Raw genomic sequence first — 24,963 nt, forward strand, 5'->3', positions numbered from 1 at the left:
TAAGATTAGTAACTCAGTTTTAATTTGTATAATGTAAAATCTCTTTCCAAAGTGCTAAACGAAACTACTTTTAGAATTATTGGAGAATAAATTATAAAAAATGCTAATGAAATTAAGTAAAATTAAAATAAATATATGTATATTTAATTATATCATAAGTAAAAGAAAATATAGATTTTTAAAGTTAATAATAAATTCAGATTGGTGCAGGTTGGTTTGAGTTACTTTAATGAACCCATGAACCAACCCAACCAATAAATTTTTTATTTATTTGAATTCAACCTAACCCAAAAAAGTTGACAACTCAACCAAAACCGCACAGGTTGGGTTGGGTTGAACGATTTTTTCGAGTCACTAGTTTTCTGAACACTCATAAATTAGACTATAATTAATCATTTTTAATCATCATTTCTATAAAATAAAATGACATTTAAATGTATATTATAAATGACGATGCGAGAGCACAAATTTAATAAAAAAAATGAAAAAAATTACAAAATAATATAAAGTTTAGAATTATTTTAAGACTAAATGATGCGAAGATTTAATAGAAAAAGTTAGAATAGGGTTATTTTGAAGGATTTTGCTTTAAATCAGGATGTACCTAACTTTGGGCTTTGGGCCGAAACTTTGAATGCAATGACGACCCAAGTGGTGGCCCATGTCCTATTGTAACTGATTTTATCAGAGTATCTGTAGTAAACAAAAGGGGAAAGATTTAGCGTATCAGCCTATTACAACTAATATTTTATAAATGTTCCAAAATTATAATTTTTCATAGTTAGATTTTAACTGCATTTTAGAATATTTTTATCCTTGTGATACATTTTCTCTTCTCTATTAATTTTGTAGTATTATAAATACTTAAAAAAATCCAGATTAGCTATTGAATATTTAATGTGTTTATTTTTAAAATAACATTAATTACATTAACTTTTCTTTCCACCATCATCTTCGAATTTTGACTTTATTTCTATTATTTATTTATTTTATTCTATATTTCTTGAATGCAGGATATTTTAAGAGACTTTATTTATTTTCTTTCATAATTCCTAATTGAAAATCAATCATATCTCCATCTACATCTCAAATATATGCCTCATATATTGATAATATACTGAAAAAGTAAATATATATTGTATATATCATAATTGATAGTTTGGTATGTATTTACAAATATATTGAAAAATATAAATATATATCGCATATATTATTCGGTATATAAGACAATATATTGTATAAATTGTCTTGTTCATGCACTTATCAAATATAACCTGATCGATTTCTAGAAAATTTAAATATATATCGAATATATTGTGTTGTATATATGAAATATACCTTGTGGATTGATATAAGCAACTTGTACTCATAAATTGAATTGGATGAAGTGCATGGGGAGTGGGCTGAATTTCTAGGTCACTATATCTAATGGACATATTTGGAATTGTACGTATGTACGAACATACATATTGTAAATGTTTTGATCTTAGCAATTATTTTATCAAAAGTTTATTCTATTGATGATTCTTCAAAACAATATGATGGGGATAGATTTATAGTTTGTGATTTTGGAATATCTCATATGAATTAGTAGTTGTTCTTGTAATTTTGTAATTATCATATATATATATATATGTATATATGTATGTATGTATGTATGTGTGTCCTAAAACTCGCAGTTTATAAATATTAAACATATTCTATTTTGCAATAAAGAAGTTATTGAGGTATATTCAGTAAAGTTGTTATTGAATATCTAAATTGTACTTGTTAAAGCCTAAATCCAATAAACTAACGAACCCCTGACTATAGCATGAATACTTGAATTTTATTTAGAGACATAAAAATGAATCAAGTTTGAGTATATAGCCAAAACAGTCTATAAATATAGGGATAGGATTGGGTATCTTATATTGGAAACACTATGGATGTGGCCCAACTTTGTATTTAAGACAAATGATGTGATCCTGAATCGTTCATGTAGAGACATGTGAGTGGAGGGCATCCTATACAAAAGATGTTTGCATGAGACCGGACAATAAAATAGTAACTTTTATTTATAACCTTGTTTACTGTTAAAACTGACTATTTCATTTTGATGACCTAAGGTAACTTAATCTTAAACTAAGCTAACCATGAACTCTTGTTTATTCAAGATTATCTTTTAATCTACATGGGTAAGAGTGGCTCAACATCGCTGCTCAATAAGCCTCCCATTTTAGGGATAAGATCAAATAAATAGCTCGGGACATAGTCCTGCAAGATGAAATTTACTCCTACCTGATTTTAGGATTAGCAAATAGGTTGTTCCCTTAAGTACTAACTCCTAGTCTTGAACAATGGGGCCCACTCTCTCTATGACTGAGAGGGACTTAGTTTATTGATAGAACCAAAAATCAATTGTTCATTAGTGGATCCATGGAGACTTAGGGAGTAAGATGTTTTATAAGGGTAAAATAGCAATTTTGACCCAACTATAAATACGAACAACCTTTGAAGGATCGACTTACTGATCATTGTTAAATCAACTGAACAGAAATATATCTACAATGAGAAGAGTGTAGCTACTGGGCTTTAGTAGAGTGTCTCGGTAGTTTACGAATGTCGGTTAATTTTGTTAAAAGAGTTTAGCCAATTAATCTCAGATCGTTGGAGCTCATGATCTGTAAGTCTATTAGGCCCCTCTGCTAGCTCATACTGGACTAAATCTTAGAACAATATGATAAGTGAGTTTGAAGTGTTAATATTCAAATTAGGGAATAAGCGTTAAATATATGCGATATATATTTAACTGCGTATTATTCAATTGGGAATTGAATGATAAAGAGAGAGAGTTTTTTATATTTAAATAGGATTTATATCAAAACTATGAATAAGGATTCATTGTGATTAGTGTTGGACAATTGAATATTAAATTAAATTAATTAAATTATTTAGTGAATTATCTATTTTGATTTAAAATTAATTACTTGAATTAATTTTGAATTAAATGGAACTAATGAAAGTTGGTCAAAGGTCAAAAGTTGACGTCACTAAGTGGAAAATTCCAAAATTAGTTTTGAATTAATTTTGAATTAAATTGTATTTAGTTAAAATTTGACTAAAGTCAAATGTTGACTTCAAAATAGTCAAAAGTAAAAATATTGACTTCACTTAGTGGAAAGATCGGCCAAGAATGATTTTTAGTGAAAAAAATCCATTTTTTAATGAATTAATGAGTAATTTATTTGGCAAAGTGTTGATTCTCCAAAATGCCACTTATCCCACTAAAATGAGTGCATTTTGAAGTGTCAAAATTTGGTTAACTCAATTTTGCATGAATTGCATGTAATTGCTCTATAAATAGGATGCTTGGATAAAGATTAAAGTTTTTGGCCATTTTGGTGATTTTTAAGTTAGTTGAAAAACAAATTCTTCTTGACAACTTAGAGATTCTAAAAGAGTTTTAGAATTTAAGTCTTCAATTCTCTCTCAATTTCTATTCTAAATTCATCCCTAATTTAGTCACTCGTTGAATCCACCATCCCATTCTGAGGCCAGAGAAGTCGAGAAGACCCTCGTGGTGGTTCACAATCGGTTCATGAAAAGATTAGAGCGGAATTGGTGGTCAATTTAGAGCTACAAAGGTTATAACTCAAACCCTAATTTCAAATTTATTTGCATGCATGTTTTATCATTAAAATTAATGAAATTTAGAATGCTTAAGATCCAAATTGATTTTGCATGCACGTTGTTTATTCTTATATATAAATATATATATACACCAACTGCTAGTGGATATATTGGATTGATATAGACCTCAAATATCTAATTGTTTATTTAGTTGACAAAAGTTTGTCTTGTTGGAACACAATGCAGGAATGAGATTATGGAATTGGTATATAATTAATTTGCGGAAAAAGGCATACATTACATTGAAAGCATGTCAAGAATTAAATAACTCATCAATTATGTCAAGATAACAATACATTTGACAAATAAAAAACGTTAAGAGTTACCACATATGATATGTAATCAATGTCAAGAATTGTTAAATTTGACATTTTGCTAGTGTCGAGTTTGTTATCATTCTTGACATTGAAAGTATATTGATAGCTCGTAGAAATGCAAGCTTTTGTAGTCTTTTACTTAGAATTATGAGAGCAATAAGCAAGAATATGCGTTGATAATACTAAGAATTCATGTGAAAAGTGAGCTTGCGTCAAATAGCATAAAAAAAATCCTCACTAGCCCTATATCATGCGTTATTTCAAGTCAAAGTGTTCATTTCTGCAGATATTACAAGAGTTGATCGCATGCATCGGTCCCCGACCGCCGCATGGTTGAACACATAAGTTGATTAAGTTCGCCGCATGGGATGTTGCGTCCATAGACCGATAGAAGTCTGCTCACAAGGTAGATGGAATGCATTGGCACCTTAAGAGAAGCAAGCACGAACGTATACCTTGGGAGTATTAATAAGATAAGGTGATGCTGACATTGCCCATACCACGACAAAGGCAACAATGAGACAGAACGCAATCATGATTGTTGTTGGAGTTTAAACTCTATAAATAGTCCCTGGGACCTTCATTTCAAAGCATCTGAGCTTCTGTCTTAAGGTAGATGCTTACGGTCACAAATGAGAACATGAGCGAGATTTTCTTTAAGGATTCTTCACCTCCACAATCCATTCCAAATGATGACCGGAGCTTTCGCCGTTGTTAGAGCTCGAGAGAGACGTCTTCACCATCCATCCATGGCACCACCAGCAGCCTTGACGCATAGCCTTACATTTCCTTTTTTTATCTCTGTATCGTATTACATTTTGGGCTTAAGATACTTACATTTTGTAATCAATGCATCTCTAAATTCCTCTAACACCATCTTCTTCATCCTCTTTGTCTTTATCATTGTTTACCTTCATCGTTTATTTATCAAAGGCAATCGCGTACTCAATCCTGTAGCCTAGAGATAGGACGCATGTAGCAACCCACCGAGAGGTGTGCGTTGTGCGAGTATAGTGATTTAATCTTCTTTGCTTGGTGAGAGGCTGTAGCAACGCTTGTTGATGGGCTGTTGCAATGCTTTTCTGTAAGTTAATTAGCCGCATCTAACTACTTGAGAAGGTAAGAGGTGGAACGCACTAAAGCAAAGTATGCATTATTCCTAGAGATAGGCACAATCTTATGCTCGACGCAATCATGCACTATAGAGATATAGTCATGCTGCTGACCATCGAGAGGTGTGCGATGCGTTAGTGTGACGAGTTGGGATTATTCAAGTGATTTAAGATAATAAACAGTAATATGCATTAACAGTTGTTACATATCTACCAATTCTCATTGCAAGTCTTCCATTGCTCAATCCATTTAGTTAGGAGTAGGAGTAGTGTGTAATCCATTAACTTCTTCTTTTTACTTTTATTCATCGCCTCAAACGCATTCCTTCACAAGCATTATTGAGTTAGAAGTCCCTGTGTTCGACCTCAGATCACCCGAGAAACTTTCGTTCTCGTTATACTTAGCGAGAAGGCAAGAAAACTTATGATAGGAATGCATGGTCATTGCGTACTAGACTAATGCATACTTTCCATTCCAACGCATGACCTCCGACGCATGGGTACCAACGCATAGCATAAGACATGCAGAGTATAAATGCATAGCATAAGACATGCATTACACATAAATTGTGTTATCGAATTTTCGTCATCAAGTTTTTGGCACCATTGCCAGGGACTTTACAGCTAAGAGTTTGTTAAGTTTTGTGTTTTTATAGGCAACCTTTTTAGTCTTGGGCGTATTGTAGCTTGTGCGACCAAGTTGCAAACAATATTTGAATGAAGGCGATGCGCCAAAATTCAATGTTGACCTCGAGACAGAAAGGCTATCTGTCGCATAAGCTGGAAGCAGTCTTGGGAGCGTGTTAGCCAACATGTGTCCAACAATTGCTGGAAGCTCCAATGGTCAGGGCGAGATTCTTGACCTAAGCAGTTGAGATCAATCTCCTGCATGGAAGACGCCTCGTGGTGACTTCACTCTAATTTATCCAGAGACGTCTTCAACTCTATCTTTACCCTGCTTTCCTATTTTAATTATTTATTTGATTATTGCCATTTTGGATTTGCAGCTGGTTTCTTGGATAAATATGTGCTAACTCTTTGTAGGTGCATTAATAATTCCACTCAGTGCGATGGGCTGGAAGAAGAATCTTCTCCATCATTCAATGCATGACTATTTCCCTGCATGAATTCTAAGCATTGACGAAATTGATATTCTGCTCAATAGGTCCTTTCTTGTTTTCTTTTATGCGTTATCCTTCTGAAATTCTTCTTTGCCCACTTGCTCTCTTATGCATTGATAAACCAGCATTTATGATACTTATAACTCACTACATCCACTAACTAAAAGTTGTATAGCTCACCCCACTTTAGTAACTTCTTCAAAGTTTGACAGTCTAAGTTTCATTATGTGTAAACCTCTGCTCAAATATCTTCTACCGCATTCTTGATGAGTTTGTTTTTAGATTTTTGGCAAGGATCCCTGCTACTCTCTAAGTTTGGGGGAGGCAGTGGTCCGGGCAATTGCGTCCAATCTACACATTGCGATGTTTATTTCCTTCAAAAAAGAGAGAGAGAGAACTCCACTGTCAGCGCAAGAGGGAGACCCAAGCTGATAAGAGTTAAAGTTGTGCAAGGCACTTACGCATAGTTGGATACTTTGCATGACACCCGTGCAGATAAGCCAAAATGAAAGTAGATGACCAAAATCAACGCATAATAACAACTCTTCTGTCTGGCGCAACCCAAATAAGCTAAGACAAGAATTGAGTTGAATATGGCACGCAACCGAAGTTGGATGTCTGCATGACACCCGTGGGGGCAAGCCAAAACGAAGAGTGTAACCAGGTTCAACCTGTCTCTTATACACATCTAGATGTGTATAAGAGCGAGGAGTGTAGCCAGGTTCAATGCATCAATATAATAATATATCGCAAGCTTTGCATTGCTTTAAATGAACACATTGTAAAAAGTTAAATGCAAAGTTTCCAGAAATGGGTAAAAAGGTCTTTGAGAAGAGGCTTGTCAGATTTAAACTTAGAAATATCTCTTTGAAGAAGTAGCCAAAGTTGAGGAGAGTGTTGCTGCTAAGGTTAGAAGTACGAGTGAATTATATGTTGAAAAGCTGGTCATCACATAGGAAAAGCCGAAGGGTAAATGTTGAATTTCCTAAGTATAAGACATGCTTAAGGACAAACATAATTCTAAGTTTGGGGGTGTGATAGCTCATAGAAATACAAGCTTTTGTAGCCTTTTACTTAGAATTATGAGGGCCAATAAGCAAGAATATGCATATTAATACTAAAAATTCATGTGGAAAGTGAGCTTGCTCAAACAACACCAAAAAAAAAAAAAAAAAATCCCCACTAACCCTATACCATGCATTATTTCGAGTCAAAGTGTTCATTTTTGCAGATATTACAAGAGTTGATCGCATGCGTCGATCCCCGACCACCGTAAGGTTAAAAGCATGAGTTGATTAAGTTCGCTGCATGGGATGTTGCGTCCATAGATCGATAGAAGTCTGCTCGCAAGGTAGATGGAATGCGTTGGCACCTCAAGAGAAGCAAACACGAACGCATACCTTGGGAGTATCAATAAGATAAGGTGATGCCGACATTACCCATACCGCGACAAAGGCAGTAGTGAGACAGAACGCAATCATGATTGCTGTCGAAGTTTAAACTCTATAAATAGCCCTTGGGACCTTCATTTTAAAGCATTCGAGCTTCTGCCTTAAGGCAGATGCTTGCGGTCAACGATGAAAACATGAGTGAGATTTTCTTTGAGGATTCTTCACCTCCAAAATCCATTCCGAGTGACGACCGGAGCTTTCATCGAAGTTAGAGCTCGAGAGAGATGTCTCCATCATCCATCCATGGCACCACCAGCAGCCTTGACGCATAGCCTTACATTTCCTTTCTGATCTTTGTATTGCATTACATTTTGGGCTTAAGATACTTACATTTTGTAATCAATGCATCTCTAAATTTCTCCAACACCATCTTCTTCATCCTCTTTGTCTTTATCATCGTTTACCTTCATCGTTTATTTATCAAAGGCAATCGCATACTCAATCGTGTAGCCTAGAGATAGGACGCATGTAGCAACCCACCGAGAGGTATGCGTTGTGCGAGTATAGTGAGTTAATCTTCTTTGCTTGGTAAGAGGTTGTAGCAACGCTTGTCGATGGGCTGTTGCAATGCTTGTCAATAAGTTAATTAGCTGCATCTAACTGTTTGAGAAGGTAAGAGGTGGAACACACTAAAGTAAAGTATGCATTGTTCCTAGAGATAGGTACAGTCTTATGCTTGACACAACCATGCACTATAGAGATATAGTCATGCGGCTGACCACCGAGAGGTGTGCAATGCGTTAGTGTGACGAGCTGGGATTATTCGAGCGATTTAATATAATAAACATTAATATGCATTAACAGTTGTTGCATATCTACCAATTCTCATCGCAAGTCTTCCATTGCTCAATCTGCTTAGTTAGGAGAAGAAGTAGTGTGTAATCCATTAACTTCTTCTTTTTACTTTCATTCATCGCCTCAAACACATTACTTCACAAGCATTATTGAGTTATAAGTCCCTGTGTTCGACCTCGGATCACCCGAGAAACTTGCGTTCTCAATATACTTGGCGAGAAGGCAAGAAAACTTGTGATAGGAACGCATGTCATTGCATACTAGAGTAACGCATACTTTCCATTCCAATGCATGACCTCCGACGCATGGGTACAAATGCATAGCATAAGACATGCATCACACATAAATTGCGTTACTGAATTTTCGTCATCATATATCAAGAAATATGAGTTGGTTTTTTCGTGTTCAAGTTATCCCATATTCTTAAAAGTGGATCACTTGACTTTTCTTTTAAACAAAGTACTCGGAACGATGGGATCAATATATATACTGGACTGTCTCAACTAGGTTAACACTATTGGATTTTATGTCCTAAAACTCCTAGTTCGTAATATTATATTCTTGTTCAATAAAACTGTTATTGAAAATCTTTAGTAAATTTAAATTTTATATTCATGAATCCAATAAACTAAGGATCCGAGGCTATTAAGTTTAAGTTTGAACTTTATATAGTGACATAAATGTGGATCAAGTTCAAATAGTCAAAATGGTCTATAGTATATGAATAAGGTTGGGCGCCTTATTCTGGAGCCACTGGATGCAGCCCATTTTGTAGTTAGTACAAACGATGTGATCCTAAACCGTTCATGTGGAGACATGAAAATGGGGGCATCATATGTAAAGAGTTTACATAAGACTGAACCATGAAATAGCCACTTTTACATTCTAAATGTCGTTTATTGTAAACTGACTATTTCGTTAATTGATGACCTAGGTAACTTAATCTTAATCCTGAGCTAACTATGAACTCCTGTTCACTCGGAATTATCATTAGATTTGCATAGGTGAGGGCAGCTCATTATCGTTGGCCCAATAAGCCTCCCATTTCAAGGGTAAGATCAGGTGGATAGCTGGGAACATAGGGTGCAAGACGGAATTTACTCTTACCCGTTATAGGGATAGTACATAGGTTGTTCCCTTTAGTAATGAATCCAGGTCTTGAACAAGGGGCCCACCCTCTCATTGGCCCAATAGGGGTTCGGTTTATAGGTTGGACCTTAAACCAATTGTTCATTAGAGGATCAGTGGAACTTAAGGAATAAGATGTAGTCTCCGGGGTAAAACGGTTTTTATGACCCAGCCGAGGTTACGAACAACCTGTGAAGGATTAACTTACTAATCATGGTTATATCAAAAGGACACAAATATATCTATAGTGAGGAGAGTATAACTACGAGACTATAGTGGAATGACCCGTTAGTTAACGAATGTTGATTAGCTCCGTCTAAAGAGTTTAGCCAACTAATCTCGGATCGTTGGAGCCCATGATCTATAGGTCCATTAGGTTCCCCGACTACCTCATATGGAATAAACTTAGAATAGTATGATAGAATAATTCGAATTGTTCGAATTTGGTGAAGAGAGAGAAACCGACAAGTATATATATGATATAGTGATTGGTTTTTTAGTTTGGAGATACAGCTTTAATATTTAAATATGATTTAAATATCAAGAATATGATACGTTCATATTCGGAAGCTCGTAAATAATGGAAATGGTCAAAGATGTAAAAAGTCAAAGAGTTGACTTTTGACTTTGAAAAGTTAAACTTTGACCGACCTTATATTCAATTGAGATTTGAATTTCGAGAAAATGAATGTGGATTCATGCTCAGGAGGTCAAAATTAGTCAACATGAAAAAAATCATAAAAAGTCAAAATGTTGACTTTTTGGTCAAAGTTTGACTTTGACCAAATGACTATTTTGCCCTTTGACTAAATTTAGTGGGAAAATCCAAACTTTTGTTGGATAATTCCACTAACAAAATAGTGGGCTAGGTGTTAGCTTATAGTAGAGACATTAAGCTCATATAGATAATGGATTCTAGGTGTTGGGATTTTGTGAAGTTTTTTCATGCAATTTTGCATGACCCTTTTTTTATAAATATGGGCTTGTGATTTTGGATTAAAGACTTTTGAAAATTTTGCAAAATTAATTTTTAAAATTGGGCTGAAAAAAAACCAAACCCAACCCAATTTCACTATACTATTTCCATCTTTTTTTTTCTCTTTCGGGTTCTTCATCCATCGGGTCCAACAACCCAGTTCTGAGTCAGAGGATAGTAGGTCAGCTCTAGTGGTTGTCTATATGCATTTGATATATGTTATAATTTGATATAATATATGTTATAATTACATGCATTTGATATATGTTATAATTGTTATGCATTTGATATGTTTGATATATGTTATAATTGTTATAATATATGTTATAATTGTTATAATATATATAGTATGCATGTTAAGTTTTTTTAATATAAAGTGTTATATTAAAGCATGATAATCAAGTATGAATGTATGTTATAGATGTATGATTCTAAGGTTATAATGGTTGTAATTTTATTTTTTAATTGTTATAAAATAACCTAGACTTTAAAATCTATAACAAAGGTAAAAGTCGCATGCCCCCCTAGGATTAAATTGGTACAATTTCAATCGGCTTTTCTAAAGAGTTAAAATAGATCGATTACTTGTTAAACAAAGAGTTATTTACTTACCCGGGGAGATCTTGTCTAAGGTTGGGGGTTCTTAAGATGACGGTTTATGGAACACCTCCTACCTGGATATCAAACTGGCGTCTAAGTCAAATAACCCTAGTTTTAATGAGCATATGTGAGAGATGTGAAGAAATAAAATTTGTTTATCACTTAGACATCATAGGTTAAAATTCAGTATAAGAGTTACACATGGATCTATCACTTAGACTTAGGATATGTTTAATTTAGCCGAAATATATCTCTAAGTATTTTTTTTATACCCTAAACCGTTATAGAACACTTCAGCTAGAGAGAAGTAGCATACTTTTAGCTCTAGCATCCCTAAGAGTTCACATTGTGAGGTCCATGCAGGGCTTTGGGTCGTGCTTAGGAGCAGACCCTTCAGAGAGTGTTTATATGGATCAATATCAATGTGAATAGGGGAAATAGTTCATAGTAAGTGAGTGAGGGGTATGTAACAACATATCCCACGATCTCTTCCATTAGGTCGCATCGTGAGATTCCTATAATGCGTCTATATGTCTGCCCTGGAGTGACCTTTCCCTTCAGAGGGTTGTATTATAGGATTCTGAACACCGCGAACTCCAAATTTGATAGGCTCTCTTAAATCAGTTTTCATATGGACTTTCCACTTTTGGGAGCATGTTGATTCTGGTTTCTGAAATCCAAAAATGGAAGGTTACACTTAAAAGAATTACTAAGATGTTAGTATATTCTCGACCAAAGTAACGATAACTAAAGTGTTATAAGAATAAAGAGTTATTCTGGAGTTAGCATTTAGTCAAGATTGTCTTGGTTCAAAAGATGAATAATCGACTGCCCTTCGGTGGAGGTTACTCTAAACTTTTGAAATATCGTTGCAAAATATAATAATGAAGGATACATTATTAGTTTTTTTTTCTAAACTTGATTGGATTTAAAAGATTAATGTTTTTTTTACTAAAAAGAATATCTTTATCTTTTCAACATGAATAACTCGATAATTCAACTCTTAGCTTCCAAGAAACTAAACAACGATAATTATTCGGCATGGAAATTAAATCTAAACACAATACTGGTAGTTGACGATTTAAGATTTGTCTTAACTGAGGAATGTCCTCAAGCCCCAGCCTCAAATGCTAACCGAACTATTCGGGAAGTATACGATCGATGGGTCAAAGCCAATGAAAAGGCCTATGTTTACATTCTTGCCAGCATGTCTGATGTTTTGGCAAAGAAACATGAATCTTTAGCTACGGCTAAAGAAATAATAGATTCATTAAGAGAAATGTTTGGGCAACCATCATGGTCCCTTAGCACGAGGCAATAAGCACATTTACACGAAGCGGATGAAGGAGGGGACCTCTGTTAGAGAACATGTCCTGGACATGATGATGTACTTCAATATCGTTGAAGTAAATATCAAACCCATTGATGAGGCTAACCAGGTTAGTTTTATCTTACAATCTCTTTCGAAGAGTTTTATACCTTTCGAGACAAATGCGTCTTTAAATAAGATAGAATTTAATCTCACTACCCTTCTTAACGAACTCCAGCGATTCCAAAACCTTACTTTAGGTAAAGGGAAGGAAATGGAAGCAAATGTTGCTACCACTAAGAAAAAGTTTTTAAGAGGATCGTCCTCTAAAGCCAAAGCTGGACCCTCTAAAGCTCAAATGAAAAAGAAGGGAAAAAGGCAGGCTCCCAAGATAAAGAAGGGGAAAAAGGATACAGATAAAGGAAAATGTTTCCACTGTAACCAAAACGGGCATTGGAAGAGAAATTGTCCGAAGTACCTTGTAGAGAAGAAAGCTGAAAAAACGGCACAAGGTAAATATGATTTACTGGTCGTTGAAACATGTTTAGTGGAATATGATACTTTAACTTGGATATTAGATTTAGAAGTCACTAATCATATTTGTTTCTCGTTTTAGGAAACTAATTCTTGGAAAAAGCTTGAATAAGGTAAAATAACCCTCAAAGTTGGAACAAGAGAGATTGTCTCAGCTGAAGCAGTAGAAAATCTGAAGTTGTTTTTTAAAGATAGATATCTAGTACTTAAAAATGTTTTGTATGCACCTCTTATGAAGAGGAATTTGATATCTATCTCTTGTATTATAGAACAATTATATATAATATTTTTTAATATAAATGAAGAGTTCATTTTTTGTAAAGGTATTCAAATTTGTTCTGCTACACTTGAAGACAACTTATATAAGTTAAGACCAACTAGAGCAAATTTTGTTTTAAATACTGAAATGTTTAGAACATTAGAAACTCAGAATAAAAAAACAAAAGGTTTCTTCTAACGCCTATCTATGGCACCGAAGACTTGGTCACATAAATCTCAATAGGATTGGGAGATCGTTCAAGAGTGGACTTTTAAGTCAGTTAGAAGATAACTCTTTACCTCCATGTGAATCCTGTCTTGAAGGAAAGATGACCAAGAGATCTTTTACTGGAAAAGGTCTCAGAGCTGAAGTACCCTTAGAGCTCGTACATTTGGACATTTGTAGACCAATGAATGTCAAGGCTTGAGGTGGGTATGAATCTTTCATCAGTTTTATTGATGATTATTCAAGGTATGGTCATGTTTACCTGCTTCATCACAAGTTTTATTCTCTTGAAAAGTTCAAAGAATATAAGGCTGAAGTTAAGAATGAATTAGGTAAAACAATAAAAACACTTCGATCGGATCGAGGTGGAGAGTATATGGACATACGATTCCAAGACTATTTGATAGAAAACGGGATCCAATCACAACTCTCTGCACCTAGTACACCTCAAAAGAACGGTGTATCAGAAAGAAGAAACCGAACCTTATTAGATATGGTTCGTTCTATGATGAGCTATGCTCAATTGGCTGATTCCTTTTAGGGATATGCACTTCAATCTGTTGTCCATATTTTCAACAATGTTCCCTCTAAAAGTGTTTCAGAAATACCTTATGAGCTATGGAAAGGCCATAAAAGTAGTTTACGTCACTTTAGAATTTGGGGTTGTCCAGCACATGTGTTGGTACAAAATCCCAAGAAATTAGAACATCGTTTAAAGTTATGCCTATTTGTAGGTTATCCAAAGTTAACAAGGGTGGTCTGTTTTATCATCCTCAAGAAAACAAGGTATTTGTATAAAAAAAATGCAACATTCCTAGAGGAAGACCACATTAGAAATCATCAACCAAGCAGTAAAATAGTGTTGAAAGAAATTTCAAAAGACGCTACAGATAAAGCTAGTTCATCTACTACAGTAGTAGATAAAACTAGTATATCAGGTCAGTCACATCCTTCTCAAGAGTTGAGAATGCCTCGACATAGTGGGAGGATTATTCATCAGCCTGACCGTTACTTGGGTTTAACAGAAACACAAGTCGTCATACCTGATGACGGCACAGAGGATCCATCGACCTATAAACAGGCAATGAAAGATGTGGACCGTGATCAGTGGATCAAAGCCATGGACCTCGAAATGGAGTCTATGTACTTCAATTATGTCTGAAAGCTTGTAGATCAACCAAATGATGTAAAACTAATTGGTTGTAAGTGGATCTACAAAAGAAAACGAGATCAAGCCAGTAAAGTAGAGACTTTTAAGGCTCGATTTGTGGTAAAGGGTTATACCCAGAGAGAGGGAGCAAACTATGAAGAAACTTTCTCTCTCGTTGCCATGGATAAGTCGATTAGAATACTCTTATCCATTGCCACCTTTTATGACTATGAAATTTGGCAGATGGATGTCAAGACAACATTTCTAAATGACAATCTTGAAAAAAGTATCTATATGGCTCAACCAAAGGAGTTTATTGCACAGGGTCAAGAACAAAAGGTTTGTAAGCTTCAAAATCCATTTATGGGTTGAAACAAGCTTCTAGATCCTAGAATATAAGGTTTGATACTGCAATCAAATCTTATGGCTTTGAACAAATTGTTGACGAGCCTTGTGTTTACAAAAAGATCGCCAATTCTACTATAGCGTTCTTAGTTTTATATGTCGATGATATTCTACTCATTGGGAATGATGTAGGATATCTTACTAACGTCAAACAATGGCTAAATACACAATTCCAAATGAAAGATTTAGAAAATGCGCAGTATATTCTTCGGATCCAAATTATTTGAAATCGCAAGAATAGGACACTAGCCATGTCTCAAGCATCTTATATAGACAAAATGTTGTCTAGATATAAAATACAGAATTTCAAAAAGGGTCTGTTGCCTTTTAGACATGGAATTCATCTGTCGAAAGAACAATGTCCTAAGACACCTCAGGAAGTTGAGGATATGAGAAATATTCCCTATGCCTCCGCAGTTGGAAGCCTGATGTATGCAATGTTATGTACTAGACCTGGCATATGCTACTTAGTAGGGATCGTCAGTAGATACCAGTCTAATCCTGGACATGATCATTGGACTGCCGTTAAAAACATCTTAAAGTATCTCTGGAGAACTAGGGACTACATGCTCGTGTATAGTGCTAAGGATCTGATCCTTACTGGATATACTGACTCTAATTTCCAAACTGATAAAAAAGCTAAGAAGTCTACATCTGGATCAGTGTTCACTCTTAACGGAGGAGCAGTAGTGTGGAGAAGCGTAAAACAGACTTGTATAGCTGACTCCACAATGGAAGCTGTGTAGCTGCTTGCGAAGCAGCAAAAGAAGCAGTATGGCTGAGGAAATTCTTGACAGATTTGGAAGTTGTTCCAAATATGCATTTACCCATCACCTTGTATTGTGACAACAGCGATACAGTTGCAAATTCAAAAGAACATTGAAGCCATAAATGGGGAAAGCACATCGAACGCAAGTACCACCTTATCTGGGAAATCGTACACTGTGCTGACGTTGTAGTGACCCAAATATCTTCTAAGCAAAACATTGTTGATCCTTTTACAAAAACCCTCAGGGCTAAAATTTTTTTAGGGTCACCTACAGAGTTTAGGTCTACGGTGTTTGTAAACTAGGACTAGTGGGAGAACTTTTGGGTATATGCCCTAGTTTATTGTATTCATATGTTTATTATACTCATATGTAATATTAATTTCTGACAGTAAATTCAGCATCGTTTGATCCTACTAGGAGTTTTTGTCCAAGTGGGAGTTTGTTGGATTTTATGTCCTAAAACTCGTAGTTTGTAATAGCATATTCTTGTTCAATAAAGCTGTTATGGAAAATCTTTAGTAAATTTAAATTCTATATTCATGAATCCAATAAACTAAGGATTCGAGGCTATTAAGTTTAAGTTTGAACTTTATGTAGTGACATAAATATGGATCAAGTTCAAATAGTCAAAATGGTCTATAGTATATGAATAAGGTTGGACGCTTTATTCTGGAGACACTGTAGATGCAGCCCATTTCGTAGTTAGTATAAATGATGTGATCCTAAATTGTTCATGTGGAGACATGAAAAATGAGGGCATCCTATGTAAAGAGTTTACATAAGACTGAACCATGAAATAGCCACTTTTACATTCTAAATGCCGTTTAATGTATAAAAAATTGACTATTTAATTAATTGATGACCTAGGTAACTTATTCTTAATCCTGAGCTAACTATGAACTCCTGTTCACTCGGAATTATCCTTAGATCTGCATAGGTGAGGGCAGCTCATTATTGTTGGCCCAATAAGCCTCCCATTTCAGGGGTAAGATCAGGTGGATAATTGGGAACATAGGGTGTAAGATGGAATTCACTCTTACCTATTATAGGGATAGTAGATAGGTTGTTCCCTTTAGTACTGAATCCAGGTCTTAAACAAGGGGCCCCACCCTCTCATTGGCCCGATAGGGGTTCGGTTTATAGATTGGACCTTAAGTCAATTGTTTATTAGAGAATTAGTGGAACTTAAGGAATAAGATATAGTCTCGGGGGTAAAACGGTTTTTATGACCCAGCCGAGATTACGAACAACCTATGAAGGATTAACTAACTAATCATGGTTATATCAAACGGACACAAATATATTTATAGTGAGGGGAGTACAACTATGGGACTATAGTGGAATGACCCATTAGTTAACGAATGTTGATTAGCTCCGTCTAAAGAGTTTAGCCAGCTAATCTCAGATTGTTGGAGCCCATGATCTATAGGTCCATTAAGTTCCCCTACTAGCTCATATGGAATAAACTTAGAACAGTATGATAGAATAATTCGAATTGTTCGAATTAGGTGAAGAGAGAGAAACCGACAAGTATATATATGATATAGTGATCGATTTTTTAGTTTGGAGATATAGCTTTAATATTTAAATGTGATTTAAATATCAAGAATATGAATACGTTCATATTCGGAAGCTCGGAAATAATGGAAATGGTAAAAGATGTAAAAAGTCAAATGACTTTGAAAAGTCAAACTTTGACCGACCTTATATTCAATTGTGATTTGAATTTCGAGAAAATGAATGCGAATTCATGCTCGAGAGGTCAAAATTAGTCAACACGAAAAAAATCATAAAAAGTCAAAAATGTTGATTTTTCGGTCAAAGTTTGACTTTGACCAAATGACTATTTTGCCCTTTGACTAAAGTTAGTGGGAAAATCCAAACTTTTGTTGGATAATTCCACTAACAAAATAGTGGGCTAGCTGTTGGCTAGTGGGAAAATCCAAACTTTTGTTGGATAATTCCACTAACAAAATAGTGGGCTAGGTGTTAGCTTATAGTGGAGACATTAAGTCCACTTAGATAGTGGATTCTAGGTGTTACGATTTTGTGAAGTTTTTTTCATGCAACTTTGCATGACCCTTTTCTATAAATATGGGCTTGTGATTTTGGATTAAAGACTTTTGAAAATTTTACAAAATTAGTTTTTAAAATTGGGCTAAAAAAAAACCAAACCCAACCCAATTTCACTGTACTATTTCCATCTTTTTTTTTCTCTCTCTCGAGTTCTTCATCCATTAGGTCCCACAACCTAGTTCTGAGTTTAGAGGATAGTAGGTCAGCTCTAGTGGTTGTCCGATTCGTGTTCGAGTGGAGATAGACGAGTTTCAGGAGCTTCAAAGATATTATTTCAAAATAACCCTAATTAATTCTTTTGGGTTGCATGTTTAATTTGGGCAATTAGAGTAAAATCGATTCTTATTTCCGCTGCGCATATCGCTTTTTCCATCAAACACGACCTTAGTATTCTCATCATACCCTCGTGTTATGCATTCATTTCAAAACGGGAAGATAGTACAAGGGGAGCTAGAGAAAAGCTTGATTAAAAAAAACGATAATAGACTAGAGGAAAGTCTTTCCATTTAAAGCAATTGATATTTGACAATTAATTTGCAAAAAAGGCATACATTACATTGAAAGCTAGTCAAGAATTAAATAACTTGTCAAATATTTCATATGAAGATAATAATACATTTGACAAATAAAAAATGTTAAACTTGTCAAAGAAAGCTTGATATTTGACCNCCATGTAATCATACCTCGTTTAAAACTACCTTACTAAACCTAGGATAAGATATGACGACAATAGACTCCTTATTGATTTACGAAATTTACTATCGTACTACATGGTTTCAACATAACATATTATGTGGGTTCGACTTAAACTCAAAACCTCTTTTTTTATGCCAGTGACAATTATATATGACATATATATAAAATAAAACTCCACTTTGTTATACAACTTCTTATATCTAAGATATGTCAATATACAGTAGAAGACATGTATAACTATACAAGGTGGACCGCGGATGTCTTGTATTCGACTTACTATAAAGGTAAGAAGTACTGCCTGGTAGAAAATATAGGAAGAAAGGACGAGCTATCATCATTTCTTCCTATATTTTCTACTTGGTAGCACTTCTTGAGTTTCTAGTGAGCTAAATACGCACGAGTATATATATATATATATATATATATATATATATTCTCACCTACATGCTTAATAACATCATATCTTTCTTTTTTTAAAAAAAATGACATGTATTATTACTACATTTATAATATGATATATTTATTTTTCAACTAAAGACTAGTTGATTGAAATCTTAAATAAAAACTAAAGTAATTTAAAGCTCAAATTAAAACTAACTTTTGAAGCAAGAGAAAATCAACTCATTTATATTCCATATAAAATTTTATTTTCAAACAACATGAATATTCATTAATTTAAATCACAAAAAATACTGTAAAATTAAAAGAAAATTATATATATGTGAGAATAACTAATGAAATAGACATTTAACATTGTTTCATATACATACTTATTCATGTTGAATTATCGTGTAGAAAGCAACAAAATGATACGTAGAAGAAGAAAATACGGTGTATTATAAAATGAAAAATGATATTATTTGTCACACATGCTTAAATAAAACCATAAATTTGTTTTACAAGTAATAGTATATTGATGCTCATCATCTTTATTCCACCTAATCTTTCATCCAATCTAATCTGATGAAATGATGGTGTGAGCCCAAGTTTGCATTATCTCCTACCAAACAAAGCTATTTTAATTTCTCCCTCTCTAGCTATTATATTATATCATTAATCTAAATGATGGTTTGAATCTTTTTCTCTCTACTTTCTCAAAACAACATTTCCACTACAGAGACAGCAACAATTCAGGAGAGCACGGCCTGTTCTTTTTCTTTCTTTTCTTCCTCTCCTTTTCCCTTTTCCCCAAACAACTCTAAAGCCAAGAAAAAGTAGACCTTCCTACACATGGAAAAGTCATCTTTTGGCTAAAAAGAAGATCCATTCACTAAAGAAATTACAAATCTATCTCTCATGCCTAATTATTATGTTACTTACAATATTTTTCTCTCATTATTAAACTAATCAGCTTGATTATTTCATGCTTTAAATTGTCCGCCACCACCTGGTTTGAGTTATTATTATTATTATTATTTTTGCGTAAAGTTAAAACATAAATAACTAAGGTCCTGTTTAGTAACTATTTATTTTTTTTTAAATTATGTTTGTTTCTGGAGTGTGATGAGGACACTAAAGATGTGTCAAACTAGTTAAGATATCTAGGTATGCGTTACTAATCCCTCTATCTTTGTAACATTTTTTAAAAAAATGTTTGTTGCACACAATTTTTGATGATTTTCATATTCTTAGCCAAATTTCAAATTTTAAAAATAAGTTTAGAATTCTTTTGGTTAAAAAACATTTTGTCCCTAAACTTTCATGTAAGTAATAATTTAGTTCCTGAACTTTAGTTTGTAACGATTTAGTTAGTCTCTATATTTTCAATATTGTATTAATTTTATCCCTAAATTTTAGCATGTGACAATTTGGTCATTGTACTTTCAAATATATAACAATTTAGTACCTAATATAAAAAGATTCATCAAAATTAGATATCAAACTTTATTATTTTATGATGTAAGCCTTGTATTACATAAAAATAGTGAGTCCCTAACTCGTTTATCGCTTATTTAGGTAAAAAAAATTTCATTAAATTTTAACACTAATTTCTACTATAGGGATCAATCGTTACAAACTTGTATAAGAACTAAATTGTTACACATTAAAGTTCAGGGACTAAATTGTAACAAAAATGAAAAAAATACAAGAACTAAATCGTTGCAAACCAAAGTTCAGGGACTAAATTGTTGCTTTTATGAAAGCTTAGAGATTAAAAGTGATTTTTAACTATTTTTTCCCCAAAATTTAGCTTAGATTTTGAAAACACTCATAAAATGTGAATAACATAATATACAAAGCAATGGTGAAAGTGGTGTTTTTCTATCTTTTTTTAGAAAGATACGACAATTTTAGGTCAATGAGAATTCCAACTAAGTTGCATCGTTCTAGAGAATCTCAACTAAGTTGCATCGTTTTAGAGAATCTCAACTAAGTTAGCACCGTCATCATAATGAAAGTGGTGCTTGTAAACTTAATTTTAGAAAATAAAATGATTATCAAAGGAAACATAAAATATTAAGAAATAGAGGGAGAAAAAACAAAAAAGCAAAGATGAAATTTGGATCCCACACAAACTCAAAGTGGCATTGATCAATACAAGTTCATCCGTTCTTCACATATGAATCTCTCTTTCAACCCCCTTTTTTCCCTTTTCCCCAACCCATCTCTAATTAACAAAAGCTATTGAGGAAAAAAAAATAAAATCAAAGTCAACAAAGATGGGCAAAAGATGAAAATCTTAATACACACATAAGCTTTTTTTTTTTTTTTTTTTTGAGAGCTTTGAAAACATGGAGTTGAAACATTTGAGTGGTGAAAGTCAAACGTTGTCGTTTGATGAATGGATGAGAAGTGGCTGAGTAATGGAGGGCTTGATGAGTGGGGGTGTTCTGTTGTTAGTGTGGTCCGGAGCGGAGAGGATCGCAGCCTTCTCAAGTGCAAATTTTCTCTCTTCGCTTTTTCCCCAAAGGACGAAGTATAAGCCGGCGATGATCAATATCGCCCCGATGATCCTGTACATCACGCTCACATTATTAACAATCATTTTCCAAGCATGATACTGCTTTTTAATAAAGTTATTTTAAAGTCGTTAGGTTTTATTTTATAAATTAAAAAAAAAAAAAACAAATTATCAAGTGGTGATCTGAACGTCTAACCCACGACGCCAGCTTTGTGAATGTGATATAATCTCGTCCTTTATATATATATATGAATCTAAAACACCCAACTCATCCGGAGGAATTTAATTGATTTCGGGTGGTGAATCTTAACTTTAATCCCATTAACCAAATAACTGTTCTTTTTAGTGTCGGAGGATTAAAATTTGTAGTGGTCTTATTGAAGAATAATTTGTTTAGATATGAGTTGTTAATCAAATATCGCCAATTACACAGTTTAGGAAGTATGTCCTTTGACTCCTTAGAAGAAAGGTCAAATTAAAGGAAGTAATTTCTCAGATACTTTTTAAACCTTCCTTTGATTTCATAATTATTTGGATTTTAGTTTTTGTTTTTGTCTTTTGAAAATTGTGTTTGTTTTCTCATCATTTCTTTAATTTGAATTCTATCTTTCTTAAATAATCATACGAATTTGAGTTTGATATATTTTGCCTCATATATATGTTTTAAGCAGTTGAGTTATATTTTTAGCAAAGTTACATAAAAAAGAATCAAGTTTTTAAAATTATATTTTTAATGAAAATGATTAAACACCTCATTTCATGCCTTCCATTTTCTTTACTTAAGTAAAATAAACAATAATTTAATTTTTAAAAAAGAAAACTTTTCCACTGGTCAGATTTTTTATGGGGCGGTGTTGGACTACACAAAGATGTGTTCAGCCAAACTGCACTCAATTTTTTTTTAATTTATCAAAACTTTATTTGAATTTTAAAAAACATTGAAAAAAAATAGATAACAAAATAAATAACTCAATAGATGAAAGCATACTACTTTTAAAAACTAAAACTTCAAAATAAAATAGTTGTAGAATGGAAAATTAAGTTTTGTTTTTGAAGTTTAAGGGAATGAAATTATCTCAAAAGATAAAGTGCTGGAAATATTTTTAAATATAGTAAAATATCACTATTTATCAGTGGCGCGATAGATATCTATCACTAGACGATAAATCGCGACATCTATCGAATAAAAATAAATTTTTAGTATATTTATAAATAGTTTACTCAATTTTCTAAATTTGAAAACACGGGTATTAAATAATTAAAGGGGTGGAAAGCAGGAAATATTTCCTAATATAGAGTTGGTAAAGAAGGTAATTTGGAAGAAGAAAGCGATGGAGGGTGGTGATTGAGTGAGAAAGGGGACCTACCCTCCCAAGAAGAACTCTTCACCCAAAGCGAAGGAAGCCATGACAGCGACAACGAGTGTCTGAACTGGTTGATAAACAGCAACGAACACAGGCCCACCTCTTTGTATGCACCATATCTGCACAGCGAAAGCAATTCCCGAAGCTACCACTCCCTGCAATATTCCCACGCATTCTCCTTTATTAACCATAACAATAATATTATCATAACTCATCAGCTTAAGCTTTAAACATACCGCATACAACACGCTAAATATTTCACCACCAGAGTGAAAGAGCCAAGCCTGAGCATCTCGCTCGACAATGGCAGCAATGATAACAAACTGAATTATCCCAAAGAAACAAGTGTAAGAAGTGACAGAGAGACGAGCTGGGTATTTTTTCAAAACGGGTGCTTGCAAAACAAGCCATCCAGACCAAGACAAGCAATGACCGATCAAAAAGACGCAGCCAAGGGTCCAGCTTTTGCCGGTTGCGTCCCCAAGAGAAGCGAAAATGGGTGCGGTGGTGGTGGCTGTTTGTAGTGAATGAGTTGGGCTGTATATTGTTGGACCTTTGTAAAGAGTGATCACTGTGGCCCCAGCAACACAGCATATTGTTCCCATCACTTTTGCTATACCATCTTTTCTGTTTAGTCGCACTTGTTCTATTCTGTAATAATACCAAAATTAAAAACAACTTAAATATAATCACCCCATGTTATTTATACGTTTTTTTTTTTTCAGGATGCGTAAATTATAGATGTCTTGCCGGAGCAATGCAGCCATTAGGAATGTTATGGCCGGAACCGAGTTTTGTATCGCAGATGCAAACGTCGGTGATGTGTTCTCCAAACCTAGCAAGTAAAACCCCTGGTTCGCTGTGATTCTGTCACAGACAAGATCACAAGTTTAAGATTACGTATCAATACTAATCGGAGAAAAAAAATAAAACCTACTACTCTAATATCATATTAAATATATTAAGTTTAAGGTAATGGGTAATGATAAATTTAATTATATCAACTATACAAATAAAATAATTAGGTGTAGCCTCTCTCACTTCTATTTCTTTTTAAAAAAAATTACCACATAAATGAATAGCTATCTGGACTTAGATTGCATAAACATAAGTTTTTCTCGTATAACAATACTTACCTACACTCGTGTAAGTAAGAATCCTAATTTCTTGAAGTTTCTTTATTGATTAAATATAATAGAAATAGGTTAATATATAAAAGGACTTATGTTGTATAAACGTAGGTTTGTACGTTTGTTTGTTTGTTGTTTAATATATATAGTGAACTGTGATAGTTATTATATGCATAGTTTAGGGGATTGAGATAAAATGCAAAATTGGGACATACCCAACAAGGGCAAGAAGGAAGAACTGAAGGAGGAAATTGAAAGTAATGGGAGGGCGTTCCTTCCTGAGAGAACATAAAATAACGAGTGTTGAGTGAGGAATGAAAGCAAAAAGAGATCCAGAATGAATAAAAAGAAGAAAGGATAAAAAGGAGTATACTTTTCAAGAAAATATGCAAAGGGAAGGAGAAGGAAAAAGGCAATGATGTTCCTATAAACAAGGAAGACAAGTTTACTAATGCCCATATTAAGGGCAGCCCTTGAGACAACATGAAAGCCAGCATAGCCAAATTGCAAGGCCAACATGGCACCATGTAGCTGAAGCTTCTCAGGAATTGAACACCACATTCTTGACCCAGAAACTGACCCTCCAATATCAGCCATTATAATTCAAGAAAAGAAGGAAAGGTATGGGTTTTGGTTTGGTTTGGTTTGTGAAGAGATTGGGGAAGGAAATGGAGATATAAATATAGGAGATTTTGGAAGGAAAGTGTAAAATGGAGAAATTAGGGCCCACGAGAAGACCTAAAAAGATGTAGTGTCAACTGTTGGTAGCTTTCAAATGTTTGAAAGTTGTCTCCCACATTCGTCGTCTTAACTCTGACAAGACAACCTCATTCAATTACACACTACTCGGACAGAGAAAAAAAAAAAAAAAGCTAATGGAATAATCTTCCACAATTTTGACTTTAATCATTATTTCATATTCTTTGAGGGGAAAAAAAAAACATTTTAGTTTAGGATTTTATATGTACTAC

General features: G+C 33.9%; 1 protein-coding gene across 1 annotated transcript; it reads right to left on the reverse strand.

Moving 5' to 3' along the window:
* Positions 1-21,080: 21,080 nt before the first annotated feature.
* Positions 21,081-24,649, reverse strand: LOC120085214 (protein WALLS ARE THIN 1-like). The gene is made up of 6 exons (XM_039041107.1): positions 24,366-24,649; positions 24,208-24,270; positions 23,613-23,729; positions 23,099-23,513; positions 22,866-23,017; positions 21,081-21,550 (listed from the first exon to the last, which is right to left on the reverse strand). The coding sequence occupies exons 1-6, from the start codon at positions 24,587-24,589 to the stop codon at positions 21,358-21,360; spliced, it is 1,164 nt and encodes a 387-aa protein (XP_038897035.1). The 5' UTR covers positions 24,590-24,649; the 3' UTR covers positions 21,081-21,357.
* Positions 24,650-24,963: the final 314 nt, after the last annotated feature.

The sequence above is a fragment of the Benincasa hispida genome, chromosome 9 (assembly GCF_009727055.1).
Source record: "Benincasa hispida cultivar B227 chromosome 9, ASM972705v1, whole genome shotgun sequence".
Classification (NCBI taxonomy): domain Eukaryota; kingdom Viridiplantae; phylum Streptophyta; class Magnoliopsida; order Cucurbitales; family Cucurbitaceae; genus Benincasa; species Benincasa hispida.

What these genes read in the sequence shown, in the direction of transcription:
- LOC120085214 (XM_039041107.1), bottom strand. Translation starts at nt 24,589, where the DNA reads ATGGCTGATATTGGAGGGTCAGTTTCTGGGTCAAGAATGTGGTGTTCA. An exon ending in TTCCTTCTTGCCCTTGTTGG is followed by an intron (nt 23,730 to 24,207) that starts GTATGTCCCAAT and finishes TGTCTGTGACAG; the next exon opens with AATCACAGCGAACCAGGGGT. An exon ending in TATTTAGCGTGTTGTATGCG is followed by an intron (nt 23,018 to 23,098) that starts GTATGTTTAAAG and finishes GGAATATTGCAG; the next exon opens with GGAGTGGTAGCTTCGGGAAT.